Here is a 21,266-nt window from a genome sequence, read left to right on the forward strand (position 1 = left end):
ATTGAAAAATACTTGTAATAAACTATATCAATAATAGACCAGCTCTTTGTAAATCAAATGAACTCTTTTTTTGATGTTGTTGTTGCTCTGTAATAAAAAATAAATACTGACAATTTCTAGTCACCTCAAGAGTGTTATATAGGGATTTAGCATTCTGCAACAAGAGGTCAAATAAAGACCAAAATACAGATAAGACAGAAATAGAAAAGATTTAATGTATTTGTTTTATTACAGCTAAACCGCTCTCTACATAAACAAGTAACATTCATTAAGTAAACAATGTATCCCAATTCAAATAATAAATAATTCATATAATATTTTGTACAAACTGGTATTGTTTTCCTGTACATATTGGTTTCTCTCATAGCGTACCATACAGTAAGAGAAGAACTTAAGGCAGAGAGTTCATACTTGCCAGTTATTGGTACAGCTATAACAGACTGACTGTCTAGTGGTTTACTTCAAGGACGTGTAAGCGGTTCAGTGGGCACATGAAATTTATGATTTCAGTGCAATGTCAAATGGGAGATTTGTGTAGAATGATGGCCGTCTCAATTGTGTGTGCTGTTATGTAACTCAGTGCAAATGTAAAAATATATAAATTAAACAAGCATGGGTTCATCAATCCAATTGTTCATTTTCAACACTTTGAATACAAAAGTCACTCATTCAGAAAGGTTAGTGGACTGTGCACTGGCTGTCATCGAGTGATTAAAAGTATGTGCTAACGTTCATCCAGGTCCAACATTAGCTGTTCCACAACCCTTTTTTTTAATGCAGGACAATCAATGACAAATCAAAAACAGCTGTCACTTCACAACTAAGCCAGAGGGTGTGCACACGCAGCTGGCTTTTATCCTTTAAACAGTTTCATTTCAACCAAAGTTGAATCTGACACAGTAAGTACGATTGTGGAACTAATGCCTCAGGAGTCTCATATAATACAAATATGAGAGAAGAAGAGACAAGAACACATAATTAGCTACTTGTACGATGCAAAGCAAGTGTTAAGAGCTCTTTACGAAATAAATGCATGATCAAACAAATAGTAAAAATATAATATATAGATAAAATAAATAAATTCAGTTTTACACAGATGAAAATAGACAGCACAGATTATGTTGCAATTCGGTCACCTTCCAAGCACACTTTCAAAACCTGTAAAGCTCCAATTGGATAATGGTTGCATTGGAACGGTTGGTTCCAATTTCAATTGTAGCCCAAACCACACAGACCTCGAGAAAATGACATTTCATACATGGTGTTCTCGTCCTTTAAAATGTGCCACTCGAAATGGCAAGTGCGTTTAGCCATTTATACAGAAAGATGTCATTTGCCACTTGATAGGTTTGCTAGTATGGGAAATTACATGTCTTAAGGAAAGAATTACTCGTCTGCACTACGGCTACTGCAACATCCTTCTGGTTATTTTTCAGTCATCTTTGCAACAAACTAAATGAGGTATACTAAAGTGTCTGATACCCTCAGCGCTGTTTTTGCGAACCTCACCTCATCTTTTGAGGTTTAGTTCAGAAAAAAAAATCATCAAAGGATATAAGATCGAGAATAAAAATACAAGAGTTTACTAACCAGCAAATCTGGGCACTGATGTCTTTAAACTCCGCTTCTTACATAATGTGGTGATGAATGAGAAAGAGTGCGCAACTGGAATAAGATGTGACCTCTGTCGACTGTTCAAGCATGTCGTGGCTAGATTCTGTATTGGCATAAGGGAATGCTTCTGTACAGCATACATCCTACATAACTTAACGCAATAATAAATTACCTGCACAGGATAATGGCATTAAATAATGTGATGTTCCCTCACTAATCAAACAATGGCTGAGGGAAAGAGTCTTAGAAATACAAATAATGAAGATGACTGCCATTCTATTACTGTGACTAAAATAATTTTTTGAAGTGAAATAAAATAGCAAAAAAGTATAAAAGGTACAGAATAAGATAATCAAGGAACAACACACAGAGCAGTGAAAAACATCTTCAGTATCCATGGAGAAAATACCAACTGAAGTCACTCACTGGGTAGGCAGCGTCCTATTGTTTATATACAAAAGTAAAACTGAAAATAGATTTTTCTTCTCTGTACACAGCAATTTTATTCTTCTCTTTACAAAAGTCTTTGTTCTCGTTTTTTCCCCTCCAAACTTTCGATCCCATTCATGTCTAAATCCTCGAAGCTCCATCTCCGCCCTCCAGCTGTTTGTGATAAAAGCTTGTCCGTTTGCAGGGCGCCCCAGTGTGGTCAGTCCAGTGATATGACATCGGGGATGGAGCCGTATATTACGGAGGCGGCGGCGTCGGAGCGCGAGCGGGAGGCGTTGGTGTGTGTGTGGCTGTCTCTCAGACTGCTGGAGGACACCAGACTGCTGCTGCTTCCACTGCTGCTCCCCCCGCTGCCGTTGGCAGGCACTAGCGAGCTGTTCGCCGACGTCCCCGACTGCTCCAGGAAGAGCTGTGACGAACCGTAGGGCATGAAACGGTTCAGCAGCAGCTCATGGTCTTCTGATGCTGACGCAGAGGCTGAGGCGGCGGCGGCTGCAGCGGCCATGACCATGTTATAATGCTGCAACAACAAAAACTTTAGATTATGTTGATGTTTAATTCGCTTTCAGTCAGCTCTGGGTCCTCAATCCATGTAATTTGGCACCAGATGTGGTAAAACATAGACGTTTGTTTAAGAACAATGCTGCCCTCTAGCTGTGATGTGGTGCTGTTTCAGAGAGTGAACCTTACCTGGTGATTGTCCCCTTGTAAAAATGAGAAGAAATTCAGATCTGTAGAACAAGAAAAAAAGTTGCTTGGGATAAATTTGCCTAGATATATATATATTTTTTTTCATTTTAATACACAACATATTTAAAAAATTTTATTGGATTAAATAAAAAGAAATCCCAGATTTAATGTACATACAAAGATTATATTGCTAAACTATATTTATAAAAAGGGACGTGTGATTAATCATTAAAAGATGAGAATCTCGTTTCAGAAACGATGCAATCGCACTCCTAAATGACAACGATTCAACCGGTGTCTATTAACCCTTGTTCACACAGTGAACATTCAGATTTGCGTTAGCGATGCCACTGATCTCGAGAGAGCACTTGTCATGTATAGGTATGAAAATGCTTCACAAACAGTCTTTTCAACTAGACAGTATCTTGCAGTAATTCAAATTATCACAGAAGTACTGGGACAAAAGTTTTTAGTTCGAATATAAACTACGGTAGTGATGAACTAAATAGAGTAAATCATCTTCGGAATCATTCATTCAAGAGATTCATTCAAAAATGCTGATTCATCCAATAATGAAACAAGTGAAGTCTTTTAGATGAAGTCGTTGAATTGTTCATTCAAACAGTTTAAAAAACAATTCAAATTAAATATGTTTAATAGACTGCAGTATTTAACCTTTTTTTAAGAACCTCTAGAAAACTACAAATTACATCTTAAAATATATTAAAATAGAAAATAATTGTTTTATAGTTGTAATTTTTCACAATATTACTGTTTTTACTGTATTTTTCATTTTATTTAAAAGAAATGCAGCAGTGGGAGCATAAGAGAACTTTTCACATCTTACCAACCCCAAACCTTTGAACAGAAGTGTAGATAAATGACAACCAGTTCAACTGAGCACAAACAAACGAGGAGCTCAAGATGAACTGTGTTGTTTGAGCTAGTGGGCACACTCGTACTAAAAATGAAAAATATTATATCAGTGGAATGAAGCGGTACCTGAAAGGTCATTGGGTGTGTGGTAATAGTGACGATAATCTTGGATGAGAGGAGGAGGGGGAGGGATGTAGTTTGTCTCCATTGCCGGCATGCTGGGAGCCCGTGCCAGAGGAGACGTCTGATGATGTAGATTTAACACTCTACAGCAAAAAATATATAAATAAAAGTAACATACAGAGGTTTTAAAATGATCTAGACATTTAAACCACATTTCAAAATGTCTGAACATCTTTGCATTATATGACAAAATATGAAGAATCCAAGCGCCATTTATAAGAAATAAATAACACATTTTTCACACTTGTTTTAAGACATTTCACAAAAATATTTTTTTGGTTTTAAATGATAAATCAATAGACATGCTGAAATATAAATTCTCACCCTTTGTTGGCAGGTGGGGAGGTGGGAGACAGAGATGGACAGGGTCTTTTAAGTGGAGGCTCGTCATTATCATCTTCATCATCATCATCTGAGGAGCTGTCCAGCGTCAAGTCAATTACCTCCACTTTCTTACTGCTATGAGACGAACTGTTTCTGTAGTCCGATACAACCGACCGACACGAGTCTACAAGAGAGTAAGTAATCTTCAAAAAGCAAGTCAAGACTATCTCATTTTATGTTTAATACAGGACCCTGCAAATATCGACACATTTTACTACAAGACTGAGACACAACTGTCTATTGTCTCCACAACTCTTCTTAACATACATAACAGTCTTTGTGGTAATACCATCAATGCCGTTTGACGATGCTGACACTTCCTGTACCACTCTCTTGGATCTCATAGGAGACCAATTGCCATCTTCTTTAAACTGAATCTCATCACAGTCCACACAACTGCTCAGAATCTCCATGAACAACCTGTACAACAACAACAACAAAACTTAAAATACAAAAAACAAAAACAACAACATTGCAGAGACTTCAATTTTGACAGCACATACTGCTGTTCAAAAACTTAGTAAGATTTCTTTTTTTCAGAAAAAGACAAAAATAATACATTTATAAAGCAATGGCACATTGATCAAAAGTGGCAGTAAAGATATTTAGAATGTTGCAAAAGAGTTCCTTTCTATTCAACAAAACAATCCTAAAGAAATGAATTAGTTTCTATGAAAATATTAAGAAGTTAAACTGTTTTCAACATTAAAAAGTATAAACGTTTCTTGAGCAGCAAATCAGCATATAAGAATGATTTCTGAAGGATTATGTGACACTGGAGACTAGAGTAATGGCTGCTAGAAAAAAGAATCACAGGAATAAATTACATTTTAAAATATATTAAAGGGGTGGTTTACTGCTTTTTTTCTTTGCATGACTGTGTTTATGGGGTGCAATATAACATGTCTTTGTGTTTTTTTTTTAAGCCTTATTTTTCATAAATTTCACCTTTATTGTAAGCCGCTTTCTCCTCTGTCATTTGAACGACCGGTTGACTTCCTGATTCTATGAAACCACTCCTTCAGAAATAGGCAATGGCCTCAGATTGGTTAGTTGGGCCGCTGTGTTGCAATTGGCTAAACTGCGTGGCGGAAACTTCACGGCCATTACCTTTACAGGCGAAATCTGCATGTGCTCCGGTCAAATGTAAATAATGGTGTCAATACTGCGTATCAGCTTGAGCCAGAATCAGACCCAGAAAGCGACAATGAAGAGAGTCAAGCAGAACCTCCCCAATCACAGCTCTTACAAAAAGTTTCTGAATGGTACACTTTTGCATCATTATTATTATTCTATTCTACTATTATTATATAAGAATTTCGATATGCTGTTATTTGAAAATGCTACTGCTGCTTGTTAGCTTTTGAGATACGGTTTTCTCCTGATTAAATGTTTAATATAACTGAATAAATTACTGAGTAATTCCGTTTTTTAAAGTTATTGTTTTGTCGATATAATGAACAACCGTATCTATTCACAAAACTTAGTTTACTCTGTGTATCGTTTTCTTTAGGTGTACATGTGGCAACTGTGTTAAAATGCCAACAGAACGTGAAAACGTCTGATAACAGCAGCTGTAGTTTGCTGTTGCGATTACATATAATTTTTCACTTGGTTTACGTTCTTGATCAAATCGAAAAATTACGTCATAAAGTATACATGGAAAATACATTTACAAAATTAGTAGGCCTACATAATTACAAATTCAGGTCCAAAATGTTTGTACGCGTTTGTCATAGACACACGAAATAGCATAACTAAGTGGCTACTAATGCCAGCACTGGCATATGTTTACGTCCTTGATAAAAACTAAATCATTACTAAAATTATATATGCAAATACATTTAAAATGATTTAGTCTTACTTACTGGCTGTGGCCCAACAACTGCTGCCTCTGGTTTTAAAGTTGGAACTGCTTCATGCTTTAGTAACAGTTTGTTGTTGAATCCGGCATTGAATTTGTGGAGATTCTGGAAGCTGTTTTCCGTAAAATGCGCAGCACAGAGAGCTAAATTACGATTGTAATATTCAGGAACATAATCAAACATAAATGTAGCCATTCTTGACGAACTACAGCGTCAGTAGGAAGCCCGAACACAGAAGACCTGACAGCTGGGTGAAAATAACACACTTTCGACGGCATGGCTACTGCTCTCCACTATAACTCTTCCTCTTCGACAAAGCCGCAGAAATATGGCCACGCCCCCTTTTTTGCATACTCCGGAGGGAGGGTTGGTTATGGGTTAGTTACGTATAAAACCCGGGAGTATCTCGTTGTAGTCCCATTCGAGTCGTTTTTGTAGGCATTAAACTTCCTGATTTTTAAAAGACGATATCTCTGCTTACGTTGAACTTTCAGCGCAGAAACTTTGCACATACTGTTCATGCACCAACAGCAATTAAAATGAAAAAAGTGAAATCGCAATCAACCACCCCTTTAAAAATGGAAAAGTTATTTTAAATTGTAATAACATTCACAATAGTGAAGTTTTTTTTAACAGTTTTACTGTATTCTTGACCAAATAAATGCAGCCTTGGTAAGCCTCAGAGACTTTCAAAACCTATTACCAAAAATATTACCAACCTTTAACAGTTTTTGAACAGTTGTGTATATATGCCCATACAGTTTAGGCAATGACTGCTACATTAAAGCAAAACAAAGATTTTGTAGATTTCAGATGACCCACAATCACAGGTGTGAAAAGTGAGACCAGTACTGACCCGTCAATAATAAGGTGCTCGTATGGAGCTTTCTTGTCGCAGACCGGACACACCCAGGTGGGTTTCTTCTCATTCATTTGGATGTAGAGCGTGGCATCAAAGCACTGTAGGTGCGAGCAGGTGAGCGCTCTACAGGGAATCGTCAACCGCATCTTTCCGAGCTGTTCATTTACACACAGATGGACACACATTATGTTAGCATACATTAAATGGCCACATATTGCTTTCAAACTTTATAACTGAATTATGATTATACAGTTCTATCTAGTTCCTAAACTGCTGGCTTGTGGTTTATGCTCCAACACTCAAAATTATTCAAATGAAAACAAACACTATGTGGAAAGTCAGAGTCATAAGATGGGCTTGGTGGTCTTGGTGAAAAGAAGCAGAGTTTCCTTATTCTGACAAAATGGTTAATGCAATTGTGTCCAAAGGAATGTCACAAGGTTCAGCAGAATCCCTTAAGAGGAATAAAAACTTTATTGAGGGTTGAGGGTCCATTACATACCGGACAGAGTAAGGAGACTCGCAGGCTGGTGGTGGCAATCTCACTGTCAGGGTCGGCAGTAAGCTTTTCTTTGACTGAAGAGAGGGCACAGAACGCAAAACCAATCAGTCTTTTTACAGGCAATATTCGCTTAAAACGAACAGGCAGCTTAAATGAGACTTTTAACTTTGTAAGTTATTGGGGGGGGAAAACATTAATTTTGGTCATCACTTTATTAAAACAATGTTAAATGGGAGCATTGGTAAGTGAATGTTGGAAAATCCAAAGAAAACATGCCAAAAATCCGCATTTGTGTGTAATATCCAGAATGTAAAGGTTTAATAAGCTTTATCTCGAACGTCACAAGAACAAACAGGAATTATTGCATCCACTTGTCTGAGAAAGTGTTACACCAATATGAATTGACAACTACATCTATGGACTTATAAGGCAATCAGCTAACCTAACTAGTTATTTTTATTGTTGGCGTTTTATTTGATTTTGAGGGGGAAAAATTTTGATTTCAATCAGCATATACGATGAACATCTTTGGTAGCTCCTCTGAAGGCATCTTGAGGAAAACATCTCTATATTTGTATAAGCACATACAAAAGACCTGAACCAGAAGCGACCTTTTAATAACAACCTGTTTGCGCATAACTCGAATTCAACCATTTGGGTTCAGAGTAAACTTACTGAGTGCTCTTGAGTGATCTGGGTTTCTAATGCCTTTTGATCGTAGTCTCTGTAGCAAAACTGAGGAGGACTGCTGTCGGACCAAGTACACTGCCATGGAGTAGCTCTGCATGGACAACACAGCTTTTAGAAACACATTCTGAGCAACATGACAGTGGTGTTTCAATTTCAGACTAAGAAACAATTTCAAACAGATTTCACTTTCATTACCCTTCCGATTTCTGACGTCCATGACACAACAATGGTGTTGGGAACGGTTGTAGACAACCTAACCAGGGAGGTAATGTTGATGGGTCTGCTCGGTCGCTTTGGCTCCACTCCATTTTTGGTTGGAGGAAGATATCCCTGAGGACAACCACAAAAAGACATTCAGCACAAAAGTTTGTATATGAAACATTAATTTGTTATAATTGTAAAATATGTTGACAATAAAGATGTTAAAGTAAAAAACATATCTTTTAAAAATATATGTAATCTTTGTATTTGTGTTGGTTTTATGATCTCCTTTTGAATGTTTTTTTTTAAGCGTCAGTTTTGGGTTAACAGACTTTCAATGGATGAACAGAATTCTCTCAGATTTCATTTAAAATATCTTTATTTGTGTTCTGAAGATTAATATAAATAATATGGGTTTAGAACAACATGAGGGTGAGTAAATGCTGACAGACTTTTCATTTTTGGGTGAACTGTCCCTTTAAATCTACTTGTTAACATACATGTGTTAATCATTGTTTCAAACTATTTGTCTGTCATTGGCAGAAGGACTTAACGATTCTTGCTGATTTGTGACCAAAAATAAAGCCAGACTCACAGGGAGGTTACAGGGTTTTCCATTCACTTTTACACAAAGGTTGGGTGGGAAATGATCTTCCTGAGGACAACTTGTCTCTGATAAGCAAAACCTGAAAAATATGTGTTGAGATTCTTTTAGGAATGTGTGGGAAAGATTTCCAAGACTCTCTCAGAAATCCAAACAAAAGAAAGCTCTGAAGATGGGGGTATGTTAGCCTCAAAAGAGAAAATCAAAAAGTAGACATATACACAATATTCAACTGCACAGCACTTCAAATAGCAAAGAATTTGCCATTTTAAATGTGAAATACAACAATTTACATTATCATATGATTTTGTGATAACAAAACATTAACGGCAAGAAAAAATACACTAAGTAATTATTTAGCAGCATGTTTCCAGTTTGTCAAAAAGATCCAGTTGAGTTTTATAAATCTTTAGTTGGAAACTTGTTTTATCATACCTTAGCTGAACTTGCACGGTGAAGTCACATTTGGTCCCAGAAATGTCCCTGTCGAGACAAGACGGTGGGAGTAAAGGAATGTGTGATAGAGCGTAGGAGAGAAAAGCATACCAAACATTCTACAGGACCGCTCGCTTGGCACGTCTGATAAGCACTATCGCCGGCTATGTAACTACAAGATGAAGATATTTAACAAGACCAGGTAAACGGCACATGCGCTGTTTTAAATTCAACTGGTTTTCAGTTCTGGCTGAAATAACTATTTAAAATTTTTGGAAGCACAAAATTAGTTAGAGCATTTCAAACACTTGAACCATGTTATCTTGTCCGACAATGTCATTTGATATCCCCCTCCACACACACACTTACATTGAGCTGCTGATCTGTTGAACTTGCTGAGGCGTTAGTGCAAACGCAAAACATGTTTCCTGAAACCTCTGACTGCTGTCTGAGGCTGTAAAACAATAGGAAAGGAGACGATTATAGAAGATGGAGAAACCACCACATCACCATCGATAAAAAGACGGAGAGAAGACACTTAATATCCAAAGTAATAAAATCTAAATAATATTGATACAAAAATTTTAAAAAATGTATTTCTACAATTAAATTAATTTATAACATAGAAAAAAAATATATATATATATATATATACATATATAAGGAATTTAATCATGTTTACCATTCAACTATGCCTCTCTATTGCAAAACAGCACAGTTCATGGAACACAAAGAATAGTCCATTTTATCCATTTAACATTGATTGTGATAAAATACACATTTTAGAGAATTTGTGCTTCCAAGTTAGCAAAAGTTTGGAGAGGGCCTTTTCTGTATCGTACAGTCCATAAAGAAATGCTTCAGTAAGTCTGGGGTATTTACTCAAAAGGAAACTGTTAGGGAGGACCAACTTCCTTGTAATGATTTTTGCTGGTCCACATACTTTTGGTTATTTACAATATATATTTGCATATTTCGTGACAGCATCCTTGACCGAGCAGCGAACAGAATAGTATTTGAAAGTGAACTTTAGTTAACGACGACATCAAGAAAAATCCAACAGTAAGTAAAGTGAATTATCTCAAACAAAGCAGCATCTCAGTTACAGTGGTTTCCAGTGGAACCACTTCTAAACACTGATGCAGTTTAAGTCTAAGCCAAACTCTACACAACAGATCCAAAAATAACCCAGGTTACACAACCCAATCTCCTTAAATGAAGCAAGGGTATCAGAAGCGAGAGTGAGTGAGAGAGATAAGAGGAAGCTCTATCAGCACCTTTACAGGCACACATAGGTGGCTGAACTCAATGAAAGAGACTGAAATGAGAGGTGTGCTTTCCTTGAGCAGTCATGTGAAGAGGAAAATCTATTCCAATTGAAGTGGAGAGTTTAACAGTGAGATGATGGCAGATGATTAATCTGTACTCAGTTCTCGACTGTCTTAAAGCTCCATCAACCCTGGTTGCACTCTCAGCTCAAACAACTCAAAATTCATCACATTGACCTAGAAAGAATGTTCAGTCCGAGGGGCTTCAACTCAATATGGAAGAAGTACCATCTTGTTTCCTGGAAGTTGCTTGAGAAGCAATTTAATGTTACAGGGTCCTTTGCACTGCATAGCAAAAAGCAGTTATTATTTAGCAATTTGCACTCAAACTGAACTCTATAAGAGTCCTTGTAAGAAAATGAAACTAGAAATAAGGTAGCATGCTTTCACACTCCAAAATGAGCAGTTAAGCATTGGTTAAGGACCTAGATTTGATTCAAGCTGCCACCTGCTCCTAAACAAAATCATTGCAACTAAATTTTTGATGGAGTTTGGCCTGACTGGCTCCATACATTGATTTTGAGGACCTACTTTGGCAGTCATTTCCATTGAAAGAATACAATGACAGACTTGCATCTGAAAAATCCCAGAAGTGAGATCACTAAGGCTAGTTATCTAAACATCTCAAAGACCAAAACCAGAGAAAAAAACATAACACATACACTATCAAAGGTCAAAGGCAGAAACAGCCTTTCCTTCCTTTCCATATTGGCCTTTTATTCTTAGCATGAGCTGGATGACTAAATATAGCACCAGGGTCCGAAATTAACTTTTTGGCTCACCTGCCACGGGGACTGGTACATGAAAAAATCCACCAGTCAAGCATATTTTTTACCAGCCAAAATAATAAACAGCCTTTTTGTGTCACATATACATTCATTTCAGTACATTTAATTGAGATACGGTATTATGTTGAATGAATAAGAGTACATAGAAGTCAAATCAGAGCAACAAATAGTAAGACATGGAAGATGTGAGCATGGAACTAGTGCTCATAACAGTACATTTGAAGGTTTTGTAAAACTATCAGATACTTTACCGAAAGTAAACATTTTTACAGATTAATACTATCAGTTAAACAGATTAAAAGTAATATATATATATATATATATATATATATATACACACATATACTCACACACATTTAGCTTTTTTGTTTGTTTTTGTTAGACATATTTCACTGAGCAAGCAAAATGAAGCGAGCGAAAAGAAGTAGCTACTGTGGGACCATTTCGTCAGAAAGGGCGACGAAATTACTTGCAAAATATGCTACGCGGTATTAACATACAGCAGTAGGCCTAGTGCAAGTACAATCCAACATCACTTGCCAAGCAAACATCCACAAGCAATTGAAAGGTGCTTTCCGAAGTTGGCCACTCTAGACATTATCTCTGTATTCCCGGGACATCGATCTGTGCCATCAGAGATCCAGACTAACCCCACATCATGTAGACATGTTACTTTAAGTACAAACTAGACAAGCTGTGGATTGAGGTAGGCCTGCCATTTTTACATTTTTATTTGACGAAAAAAAAACGTAGTCTGATGAAAAAAAGCCGTTTTTTCAAAGCTTCAAACTGATTCAGTGTTTTCTTTTTGTCATCTTAATTTGTTAATTATTTAAATTAAAAAATATATATTTAGTGTTGGTCTATTTTTGGTGTGAAGAAGGTTCACACATGCTTCTTGAGGCACACACAAATGCAAGGTCTCTCGCTCTCTCCCTCTCTGCAGTGCGCGCGCTACACAGTTTGGAGCACAGTATGCACGCTCGTTCTCGCTCGCTCTAGATTCCTGGAGATTTTAACTAATTTGCGGGCATCAGGGAGCCGCTATCAATACGGGGGAGACTCCCGGAACTTCCGCGAGACTTTGGATGTCTGGAACATTCACCCGCCAGTGTGGCGGATAGCCCCGCATGGTGCTTGGCGGGTGTTAATCTCGGACCCTGTATAGCACAGGTGAACTCTGTCCAATCTGATAAGCCATAAATCACTTGGAGAGAACCTTTATGTTTGTATCAATGGGGGAGAAGTCTACAAGAGAGTAGTGGTCGACCGATATATCGCCACGGCCGATATATCGGCCGATATTTGGCTTTTTTAAAATATCGGCATCGGCCGATAAGTTTTTCTGATTGGCCGATGTGTTGGAAGTGGGACTTTTATTTTGAATCTGATCACACAGCGCTCACTCACATTCTCCGTCTTCATTAGTTTACGATCTCTGTCAGTCAGATCTAATACTTTGTTAGACAGAACCGTTGGCTACAGAACTGGTCAAAGAAAGTAAATGGTATGCGAAAAAGTAATAGGTTTGCTTTTATATTATTTGTAACCGAAAAGGCAAACAATCAAATCAAAGTATCAAAAAAATACTTTCTCATTTACCGTCAACATTCAGCAAATGCGCATCTACATCATTTAAACAAATCTCTGAATATCTAATAAACATTAAATTTCACAAACCTTGTAGATTTAATCGAATCCAGCTGTGATATCTTGTGAAGTGTGCATTTGTAGCCTGCATAAACGTGTTCCTGCGAGTGACGGTCCGTGCGAAGTGAGTGAATGCGAACAGAAGATCAGCTTCACAGGAGACGCGATCGAAACACTTTAAATCCTACATTTTAAAATATGCTGTGCTATATCCAGTCAGTGGCCCACTGTGTCATATTCATGTCGTTTTCACTGTGTGCTGTATGTAAAATTAGTGTTACCTTGTCAAAAGTCAAAGTAAAAAAAAAAGTCTTTATTTGAAAAAATATGATTATCAGTGATTACTGATTAATTACCAGTTTACTGAGTGCCCTGTTACAGTGTTTACTTCCTTTTTATTCACATATTCATATAATTTTAAACAATTACTTTATTTGTGAAAAATTCTGTAATAGGATTGCAGATTCAAGAAGTTGCCATCTAAAGTATAGGGCCTAAGCATGTTTATTTTAAAGATTTTTAAATATTTATTCAATTTATCAAATTTATTAAATATTGATTTATATAAATATAAAGTGTGTGTGTGTGTGTGTGTGTATATATATATATATATATATATATACACATAGATAAATATCGGCTTTATATCGGCCATCGGCAACCCTGCTCTCTAAGATATCGGCATCGGCCATCAAAAAACCCATATCGGTCGACCACTACAAGAGAGGCCCATACATCCCATAAGGGGATGCCAAAATCATCCCAAAATCCATTAGTCAGTGGGTTGACAGAATGTCTAGTTACTCTTAAGGCAGCATCATGTCCACAAGCTCCGAACAGATGATTTTCTTAACGATAAATTGATGCAAACATAAATATAAAAGTGAATTATTTAATCAAAACTATGTTGTTGTTTTTAAAATAAAATAATTCAGATAACACTTTATTTAAGGTAATGTTGTTACACGTAACGTTACATGTACTTACTATAGTAATAACAATAATGCATAATTACAAATAACTAAGCCTAAGCCAAAACCTAAGTCAAACAGTAATCCTATAAGTGAATGCGGTTAATTAACATTAGTCAGTACTTATTTGTGTAATTACACTGTAACAACGTAACCTTAAAGCATAACCATAAAAAAATATTTATTTCACACAGTATAAATTCCACACAAAAATATGTAGCTAAGTTTATATTTTAGGGGTGCACCATATTTGTGGGTTATTCTTGGATCAAGAAAGTTTAAAACCCTCTGATAAGATAACTTTAAGATAATTTAAAATGGCTATGTGCAACCAGGACGAAGAATTATGTTTCAGAAGCGATGAATTTAGAGAAAACTTCTTGGAAAGGGCTTTAATGTGCAAAACACTCTCTGACAAGCTACATTTCAAAATTCATTACTGTAGACATAATTCAACCTTAATCAACTAGTTGACTGTTAGAGAGCATTCCTTATACTCACCTAAACTGGTGGGTTTGATAAGCTCATCAAGTAGATCGTAGAATGGCAGCCTCTGTAGCTTGACGTCTGGATGGACTGGGTGAAGGGCGGAGGGTAGGTGGGGCAGGCCCAGCTCGTGCTTTGGCCCAAGCAGTGCGACAGGTAGTAGAGACGGTGAACCGTGCCCATCAAATCCCAGCTGTGTTAGGCTGGTGGGCAGGCCTGCGTGAGCTCCTCCAGAGGTGGAGTGTATGCCAGGGAGGGACAGGTCTGTCGGGGAGATCATCTTTGTGGGGAAGCGGCGGCGGTAGAGCTCCTTGATCTTCATCTGCACGGCAGGGCTGCAGCCGGCTTTCAACAAATGTAATGCTTTGGTCAAGAGTTCGTGCTTTCTTCCATGTTTGTTGCGGCCTGCATATCCCAGAAGAACCTGAAGCTCTGAGACACGGAGGCTCATCACCATTTGCTGTTTTTAAAAGAGAGGAAACAGCAGAGAAATTATGCAATTGCCAAAACAAATAATTCAGAGAGCATTTAACTAGGTTAAAGGAATAGTTCACCCCAAAATGATGATCAATGAAGACAGCATACACGTTTGGTACAGCCTAAGGTTGAGTAAATAAATGAAAATAAACTATTAAACTTTTAAAATTCAAACAATGCTCTTGAATTTAAATTGTAATAATAAAACACACTACCGTTCAAACTTTGGGGTTGGTATGATTTTTTAAATGTTTTTGAAGAAAGTCTCTTATGCTCACCAAGGCTGCATTTATTTGTAAAAAAAAAAAAACAGTAAAACAGTGTGAAATATTATTACAAATACAGTTTTCTATTTTAATATATTTCAAAATGCAATTTATTCCTATGATGGCAAAGCTGAATTTTCAGCTGTCAAACATTTCTTATTATCAATGTTAAAAATGGGATAAACAGAAAGTTACAAAGAAAAGCACATATTTGAAATAGAAAAAATCTATGACATTATAAATGTATTTTTTATGATTTCCATTACACGGGAGTAGATGTTAAAACTTCATGCTGATTTGTACTCGGCTTTCGCCAAGATAAGCACCAACTAAGACATAGCTTTAAAGTAACCTATGCTTCTCCATCCTTTTACCCTTCTTTCCATATGGTGATGTAAATCTCCTTCTGTCTAGTGTTAACACGCGTCAGCACACACAACGGCTGCAACCACAGTGCGGTCCCCCCATGACAACCGTCTGGATGAGCTGAGTAGGGGACATCTCTAGGGTCTTCAAGTGGGCACCTTCCATCCTCAGTGTTTCGTCGACTAGCCCACGACACCTCAAGAGGGCTCGACAGTGACTCTGGCGTCCCAGAGTCACCCCCCTCCGTCCCCCACTCAACTCAGCCCAGCTTACTGACCTCTACATCCCTCCTGCTGCTGAGACCTAACCACAATCTCTCCGCAACCCAACCATACGCGCCAACCCGTTTGACTAAGGCTGTCGAGCCCCACTGGTGCGTTAATATGCAGTTTCAGTGGCAACGGTTCCGTATGGCATACCACCTACCGCAAAACACAATATCTGCCCAACCACCCGTCATTCACGTAGTATACACAGGAAAGTAATGACTGTAAATACTATACAACCTATACAAATAAACCAACAGACTCTTCAAGTTTTCAAGAATTCTACGAAACCGTAGCATTGCGGCCTGTACACAGCCAGCTAGAATCTTTCAGTCTCAACCACAGCCAGTTGCTGCTCCTTTCTGCTGCTTCAGATAAGTTCTTTACTGTGTGACGCAACTCTTGGCCACTGAATCCGACGTCTCTGAGGAATCGGGTTGTAGAGTGTACCACAAAACCTCGACAACCCACTTCCACTGGATAAACCTGGACTCTCCATCCTCGCTGTTCTGCTTCAGTGGCCAGATGAGCATACCGCAATTTCTTCCTCTCATATGCCTCATCTACCGCATCCTCCCATGGCACTGTTAACTCTATCAGTTGAACAATGCGTGCTGATCCAGAACACAAAACAATATCTGGTCGTAGGTCAGTGGTGGCAATCGCAGGTGGAAAAATCCGTTGATCAAGATAAGCCAGCATCTTCCAGTCCCTAGCAGCTTCCAGTTGTCCTGGGCGAGAATTGGTGTTAGCTAGGGATGTGAATTTCTGCCAAAAATGGCATTCGAAAATCGAGGAGCAAAAGTCGGTTATCGTTCGAAAATCGGAAAAAAAAGAAAAGAAAAAAAAACGCACAATGACAGAAAGGGAGGCCAATTTCATCTTAAGCGATTTGTCATCAAACAAACTGTTTATTAATTGAACAAGTAACATGTTTTCGTCGTTTTTTAACATAGTTAACATAGAAAAAAAAACAATAAGCACAACAGTCCGTTTTTGCATCGCCAAACCAGATGCTCGTTAGATAAAAAAAATAATGTCATATGTCACAATGATTTAATGCGGACCTGCCTTGTTACTGCAATAGCCTACTTTTTAAACAAATTAGTATCAATCAAAACTATTCGTGTGATGCCACTGCGCAATACACACACATTACCGCGGGATGGCGGGTGTTCATTTCATAAACTGTGGACAATGGTAGTTTATTTAATGTAGCCTATAAATTAACATGTTCAAAAAACTGATAATGTCATCATACTTCTAGCAGTGCTATCATCGCGTAATAATCTGTTTGGTTGTAAAATGTATTACCTGAATGAAATGAACTCGAATGTATCGTCCTGTGGAATCATTCATTCACAGACATCATACGAAGATGTTCAACTAGATCTTCATCGCTGGCAAAAATATGATGCATTTGCAGATTTGCTTTCACTGGACTAAACTGTAGGCCCACGGCCACTTCATCCAACGCTCTTGATGTTCTTAAATCTTCCTGTTACGACTCCGAGTGTGAATTGAAAGCGCATCAGAGGATTCAGTGCGTGCCGGAAACTGAACAGACCATTCAAACTGATTCGCGAACCGATTTAGACAGATCTGTTTGATGAAGTCTTTGAACAGAATCGACTCAAAAGAGTGATTCATTTGTGAATTGAGCATCGCTCATGCCCATAAAAAAGATTCACCGCGCTTGGAATAAACTATGCATTTAACAGCATGTATTGCATTAAAATAAAGTAACGAGAGGAACGTCGCCCCAACGTAAGGAAGTAAATGTAGCCTACTTTGTAGACGGTTACTACCATAGACAGTAAAAAGTTACTACCCACCTCTGTTGGGCGCAGAGTTAACGGTCACATTGCTCTTCTTCTGTTGTTTTTTTACACTATATACACTATATAGGACAGGAAGAGCTAAATAAACGTATCATTGCATCGAAACCAACAACATGTTTATTAGATCCAATACCCACTAAACTACTGAAAGAAGTGTTACCTGTAGTGGAAGAGCCTCTTCTCAATATTATTAACTCGTCTTTATTTTTAGGTCATGTTCCAAGAATATTCAAGCTGGCAGTAATACAACCTCTCATTAAGAAACCGCACTTAGACCCAAATAACTTAGCAAATTACAGACCCATCTCAAATCTTCCATTTATGTCTAAAATACTAGAAAAAATTGTGTCCGCTCAATTGTGCTCTTTCTTGCAAGAAAATGAGATATATGAAAAATTCCTGTCAGGATTCAGACCGCATCATAGCACAGAAACTGCGCTAGTTAAAATTACAAATGATTTACTTTTAGCTTCTGACCAAGGCTGTATCTCAATACTAGTTCTACTCGATCTAAGCGCTGCGTTCGACACTATCGATCATAAAATACTCCTGGATCGACTACAAAACTACACTGGTGTTCAGGGTCAGGCATTAAGCTGGTTTAGATCGTACTTATCAGACCGTTATCATTTTGTCTGTTTAAATGGGGAAAAATCAAAGATAACGTCAGTAGACTATGGAGTGCCGCAAGGATTGGTGTTAGGCCCTCTGCTATTCTCAATATATATGCTTCCACTTGGTAATATTATAAGAAAACATGGAATTAATTTCCACTGTTATGCTGATGACACTCAATTATATATTTCATCACGGCCAGATGAAAACACTAACTTATCAAATTTGACAGAGTGTCTCAAAGATATAAAATGCTGGATGACGCGTAATTTCCTGCTACTAAATTCAGATAAAACGGAGGTATTACTTATTGGTCCAAAAAACTACCCACAAACTCACTTACAATACAACTTTAATATAGAAGGATGTCCAGTTACTTTATCCACTACAGAAAAAGACCTGGGTGTTATACTAGACCGCAACTTGTCTTTCGAAAATCATATTTCATATGTTACAAGAACAGCCTTTTTCCACCTTAGAAACATTACAAAGCTACGTAACATGCTACCTGTTTCTGATGCAGAAAAGTTAGTTCATGCATTCATGACCTCGAGACTAGATTATTGTAATGCTATATTAGCTGGCTGTCCTGCATCCTCAATTAACAAGCTACAGTTAGTGCAAAATGCAGCTGCTAGAGTTCTTACTAGGTCAAGAAAATATGATCATATAACACCAATTTTATCATCTCTACACTGGTTACCTATCAAGTTCCGTATCAATTACAAAGTACTATTACTGACCTATAAAGCCCTAAATGGTTTAGCTCCTGTGTGGAGCCTTGTGGAGAATGGACCTTCTATCGCCCTACAATCGCGTTCTTTAAGATCACTAAATTCGAGGCTTCTGGTCATTCCTAGGATATCTAAGTCCACTAAAGGAGGAAGGGCGTTATCACATTTAGCTCCAAAGCTCTGGAATAGCCTTCCTGATATTGTTCGAGGCTCTGACTCGCTGTCCCAGTTTAAAACTAGATTAAAGACGCATCTCTTTAGCCAAGCATTTACATAATGCTTACCTTTTATACCACTGCTGAATCAGATCAAATGCATTTAATATTATAAAACTTGAAGAGTCTGTAGGTTATTTGTATAGGTTGCATAGTATTTACAGTCATTCCGTTCCTGTGTATATTGCGTGAATGACGGGTGGTTGGGTAGATATTGTGTTTTGCGGTAGGTGTTATGCCATACGGAACCGTTGCCACTGAACCTGCTTTAACGACGACAGTGGGGCTCGACAGCCTTAGTCAAACGGGTCGGCGCGTATGATTGGGCTGCGGAGAGATTTTGAGATTGTGGTTGGGTCTCAGCAGCAGGAGGGATGTAGAGGTCAGTAAGCAGGGCTGAGTTGAGTGGGGGACGGAGGGGGGTGACTCTGGGACGCAAGAATCACTGTCTTCAAGTTTTTTATCATTTACGCCCGTGTTATGGAAATCATTATGAACAGCAGCTACGCTAATTATTTTCCCTTTTTCCTTTTCTGCTGTTATCTCGGGACGCGAGTCCCGAGAAAAACGGCGTTCGTCAGCTCCAGTTTGTATCCAGCCTTTCACAGAGACTTCAGATACGCCAATCACAAAGCCTGTGAAGAGACGACTCAACACCGGCGATATGGACCCTCTATGGTGGACGGCACTGATCCTCAACAACTCGTCTCAACACCGGCGTGATTACTTGGACTTCCAAAAGATGGAAATGGATAAATATTCTAAATGTTCCGATCCAATCTGACTTGTAATGCTGCCCGAATCATAAATCATGCACTGTTCCTTCGTTGGCCAGAGGAGAACTGGCCCTCCGACTGAGTCTGGTTTCTCCCAAGGTTTTTTTCTCCATTCTGTCACCTGATGGAGTTTTGGTTCCTTGCCACTGTTGCCTTGGCTTTTGGCTTGCTTAGTTGGGGACATTTAATATTCAATAATATTATTGATCTGCCTTACTTAAGGTGGACGTTGACTCAATTTTCTTTTAGAAACAAACTCTGTTATATTATTTTCATGTTATCACTGTGAAGCTGCTTTGATACAATCTGTATTGTAAAAAGCGCTATATAAATAAAGGTGACTTGACTTGACTTGACTATATAAAACACTGGTATCCTATCGCACAGTAGGGGGTTTCATTCATGTTAGTGACACCTAGTGTCCCCGACAGGAAAATACCCTGCTGCGCAATCTGTGACAGTTGGCGCGCCGTCAATTATGACACATTGGAATTGCGTGAAAATATAACCATATTTGAAAAAGTAATTTTATGATCGAATTTCGAAAGCAGTTCGACTATTCGAAGATCGCGACTCATCCCTAGTGTTAGCACCTTTTCTTGGTGGTTGCTCGCCTGGGCGGAGGAATATTGTCTTCTGCGTGTAATGTTTTGCTAGAACAGGCGGCAATTTATTGGTCATACTACGCTTGCCTTCCAATGCTAAAGCCAAACATCGCAATACTTGGTCATGGCGCCAAGTAAACCGACCTTGGCTAAGAGCCACCTTGCATCCTGTCAAAATGTGCCTTAATGTGGCAGGTGATGAACACAAAGGACAAGTGGGATCCTCGCCTACCCAGAGGTTTAGGTTCTGCGGTGATGGAAGAACATCATATGTTGACCTAATAAGGAAACTGATCCTACTCTCTTCCATTGACCAAAGGTCTTGCCAGCCCATTTTGCGTTGTTCCACACTCTCCCATCTCATCCACTCTCCCTGCTTGGCCTGGGAAATGGCCTTTATACATCTCATCCTCTCCTCCTGCTTTCGCACCTCGTTGACTAGCAGCTTCCTCCTTTGAGCTGGGCCTGCCTTGTGCCATTTAGGAGGAGCTAAACTGAGCCCAAAACCCCCTCTTCCATGCTGTAC

General features: G+C 38.3%; 1 protein-coding gene across 3 annotated transcripts in view; it reads right to left on the reverse strand.

The window, feature by feature from the left end:
* Window positions 1–210: 210 nt before the first annotated feature.
* The window catches only part of pias1b (protein inhibitor of activated STAT, 1b), a 31,125-nt gene continuing 10,069 nt past the window's right edge, over window positions 211–21,266 (reverse strand). The window contains exons 2-16 of one of the 3 annotated variants that reach the window (XM_077248915.1): window positions 15,272–15,339; window positions 15,134–15,178; window positions 14,595–15,039; window positions 9,726–9,810; window positions 9,357–9,404; window positions 8,913–9,003; window positions 8,312–8,446; window positions 8,102–8,207; window positions 7,427–7,500; window positions 6,919–7,079; window positions 4,487–4,617; window positions 4,138–4,321; window positions 3,757–3,896; window positions 2,755–2,795; window positions 211–2,584 (exon numbers count right to left, since the gene is read on the reverse strand). In XM_077248915.1, coding sequence (XP_077105030.1) covers window positions 2,264–2,584; window positions 2,755–2,795; window positions 3,757–3,896; window positions 4,138–4,321; window positions 4,487–4,617; window positions 6,919–7,079; window positions 7,427–7,500; window positions 8,102–8,207; window positions 8,312–8,446; window positions 8,913–9,003; window positions 9,357–9,404; window positions 9,726–9,810; window positions 14,595–15,036 — 1,959 coding nt within the window. In that variant the 5' untranslated portion in view covers window positions 15,037–15,039; window positions 15,134–15,178; window positions 15,272–15,339 and the 3' untranslated portion in view covers window positions 211–2,263. The remainder of the gene's footprint in view (window positions 2,585–2,754; window positions 2,796–3,756; window positions 3,897–4,137; window positions 4,322–4,486; window positions 4,618–6,918; window positions 7,080–7,426; window positions 7,501–8,101; window positions 8,208–8,311; window positions 8,447–8,912; window positions 9,004–9,356; window positions 9,405–9,725; window positions 9,811–14,594; window positions 15,040–15,133; window positions 15,179–15,271; window positions 15,340–21,266) is intronic. The other 2 variants (XM_077248913.1, XM_077248914.1) reach the window with 2 other exon arrangements.

The sequence above is a fragment of the Siphateles boraxobius genome, unplaced genomic scaffold, assembly GCF_051911475.1.
Source record: "Siphateles boraxobius isolate OS27281-9 unplaced genomic scaffold, OSU_SipBor_1 31, whole genome shotgun sequence".
NCBI lineage: Eukaryota > Metazoa > Chordata > Actinopteri > Cypriniformes > Leuciscidae > Siphateles > Siphateles boraxobius.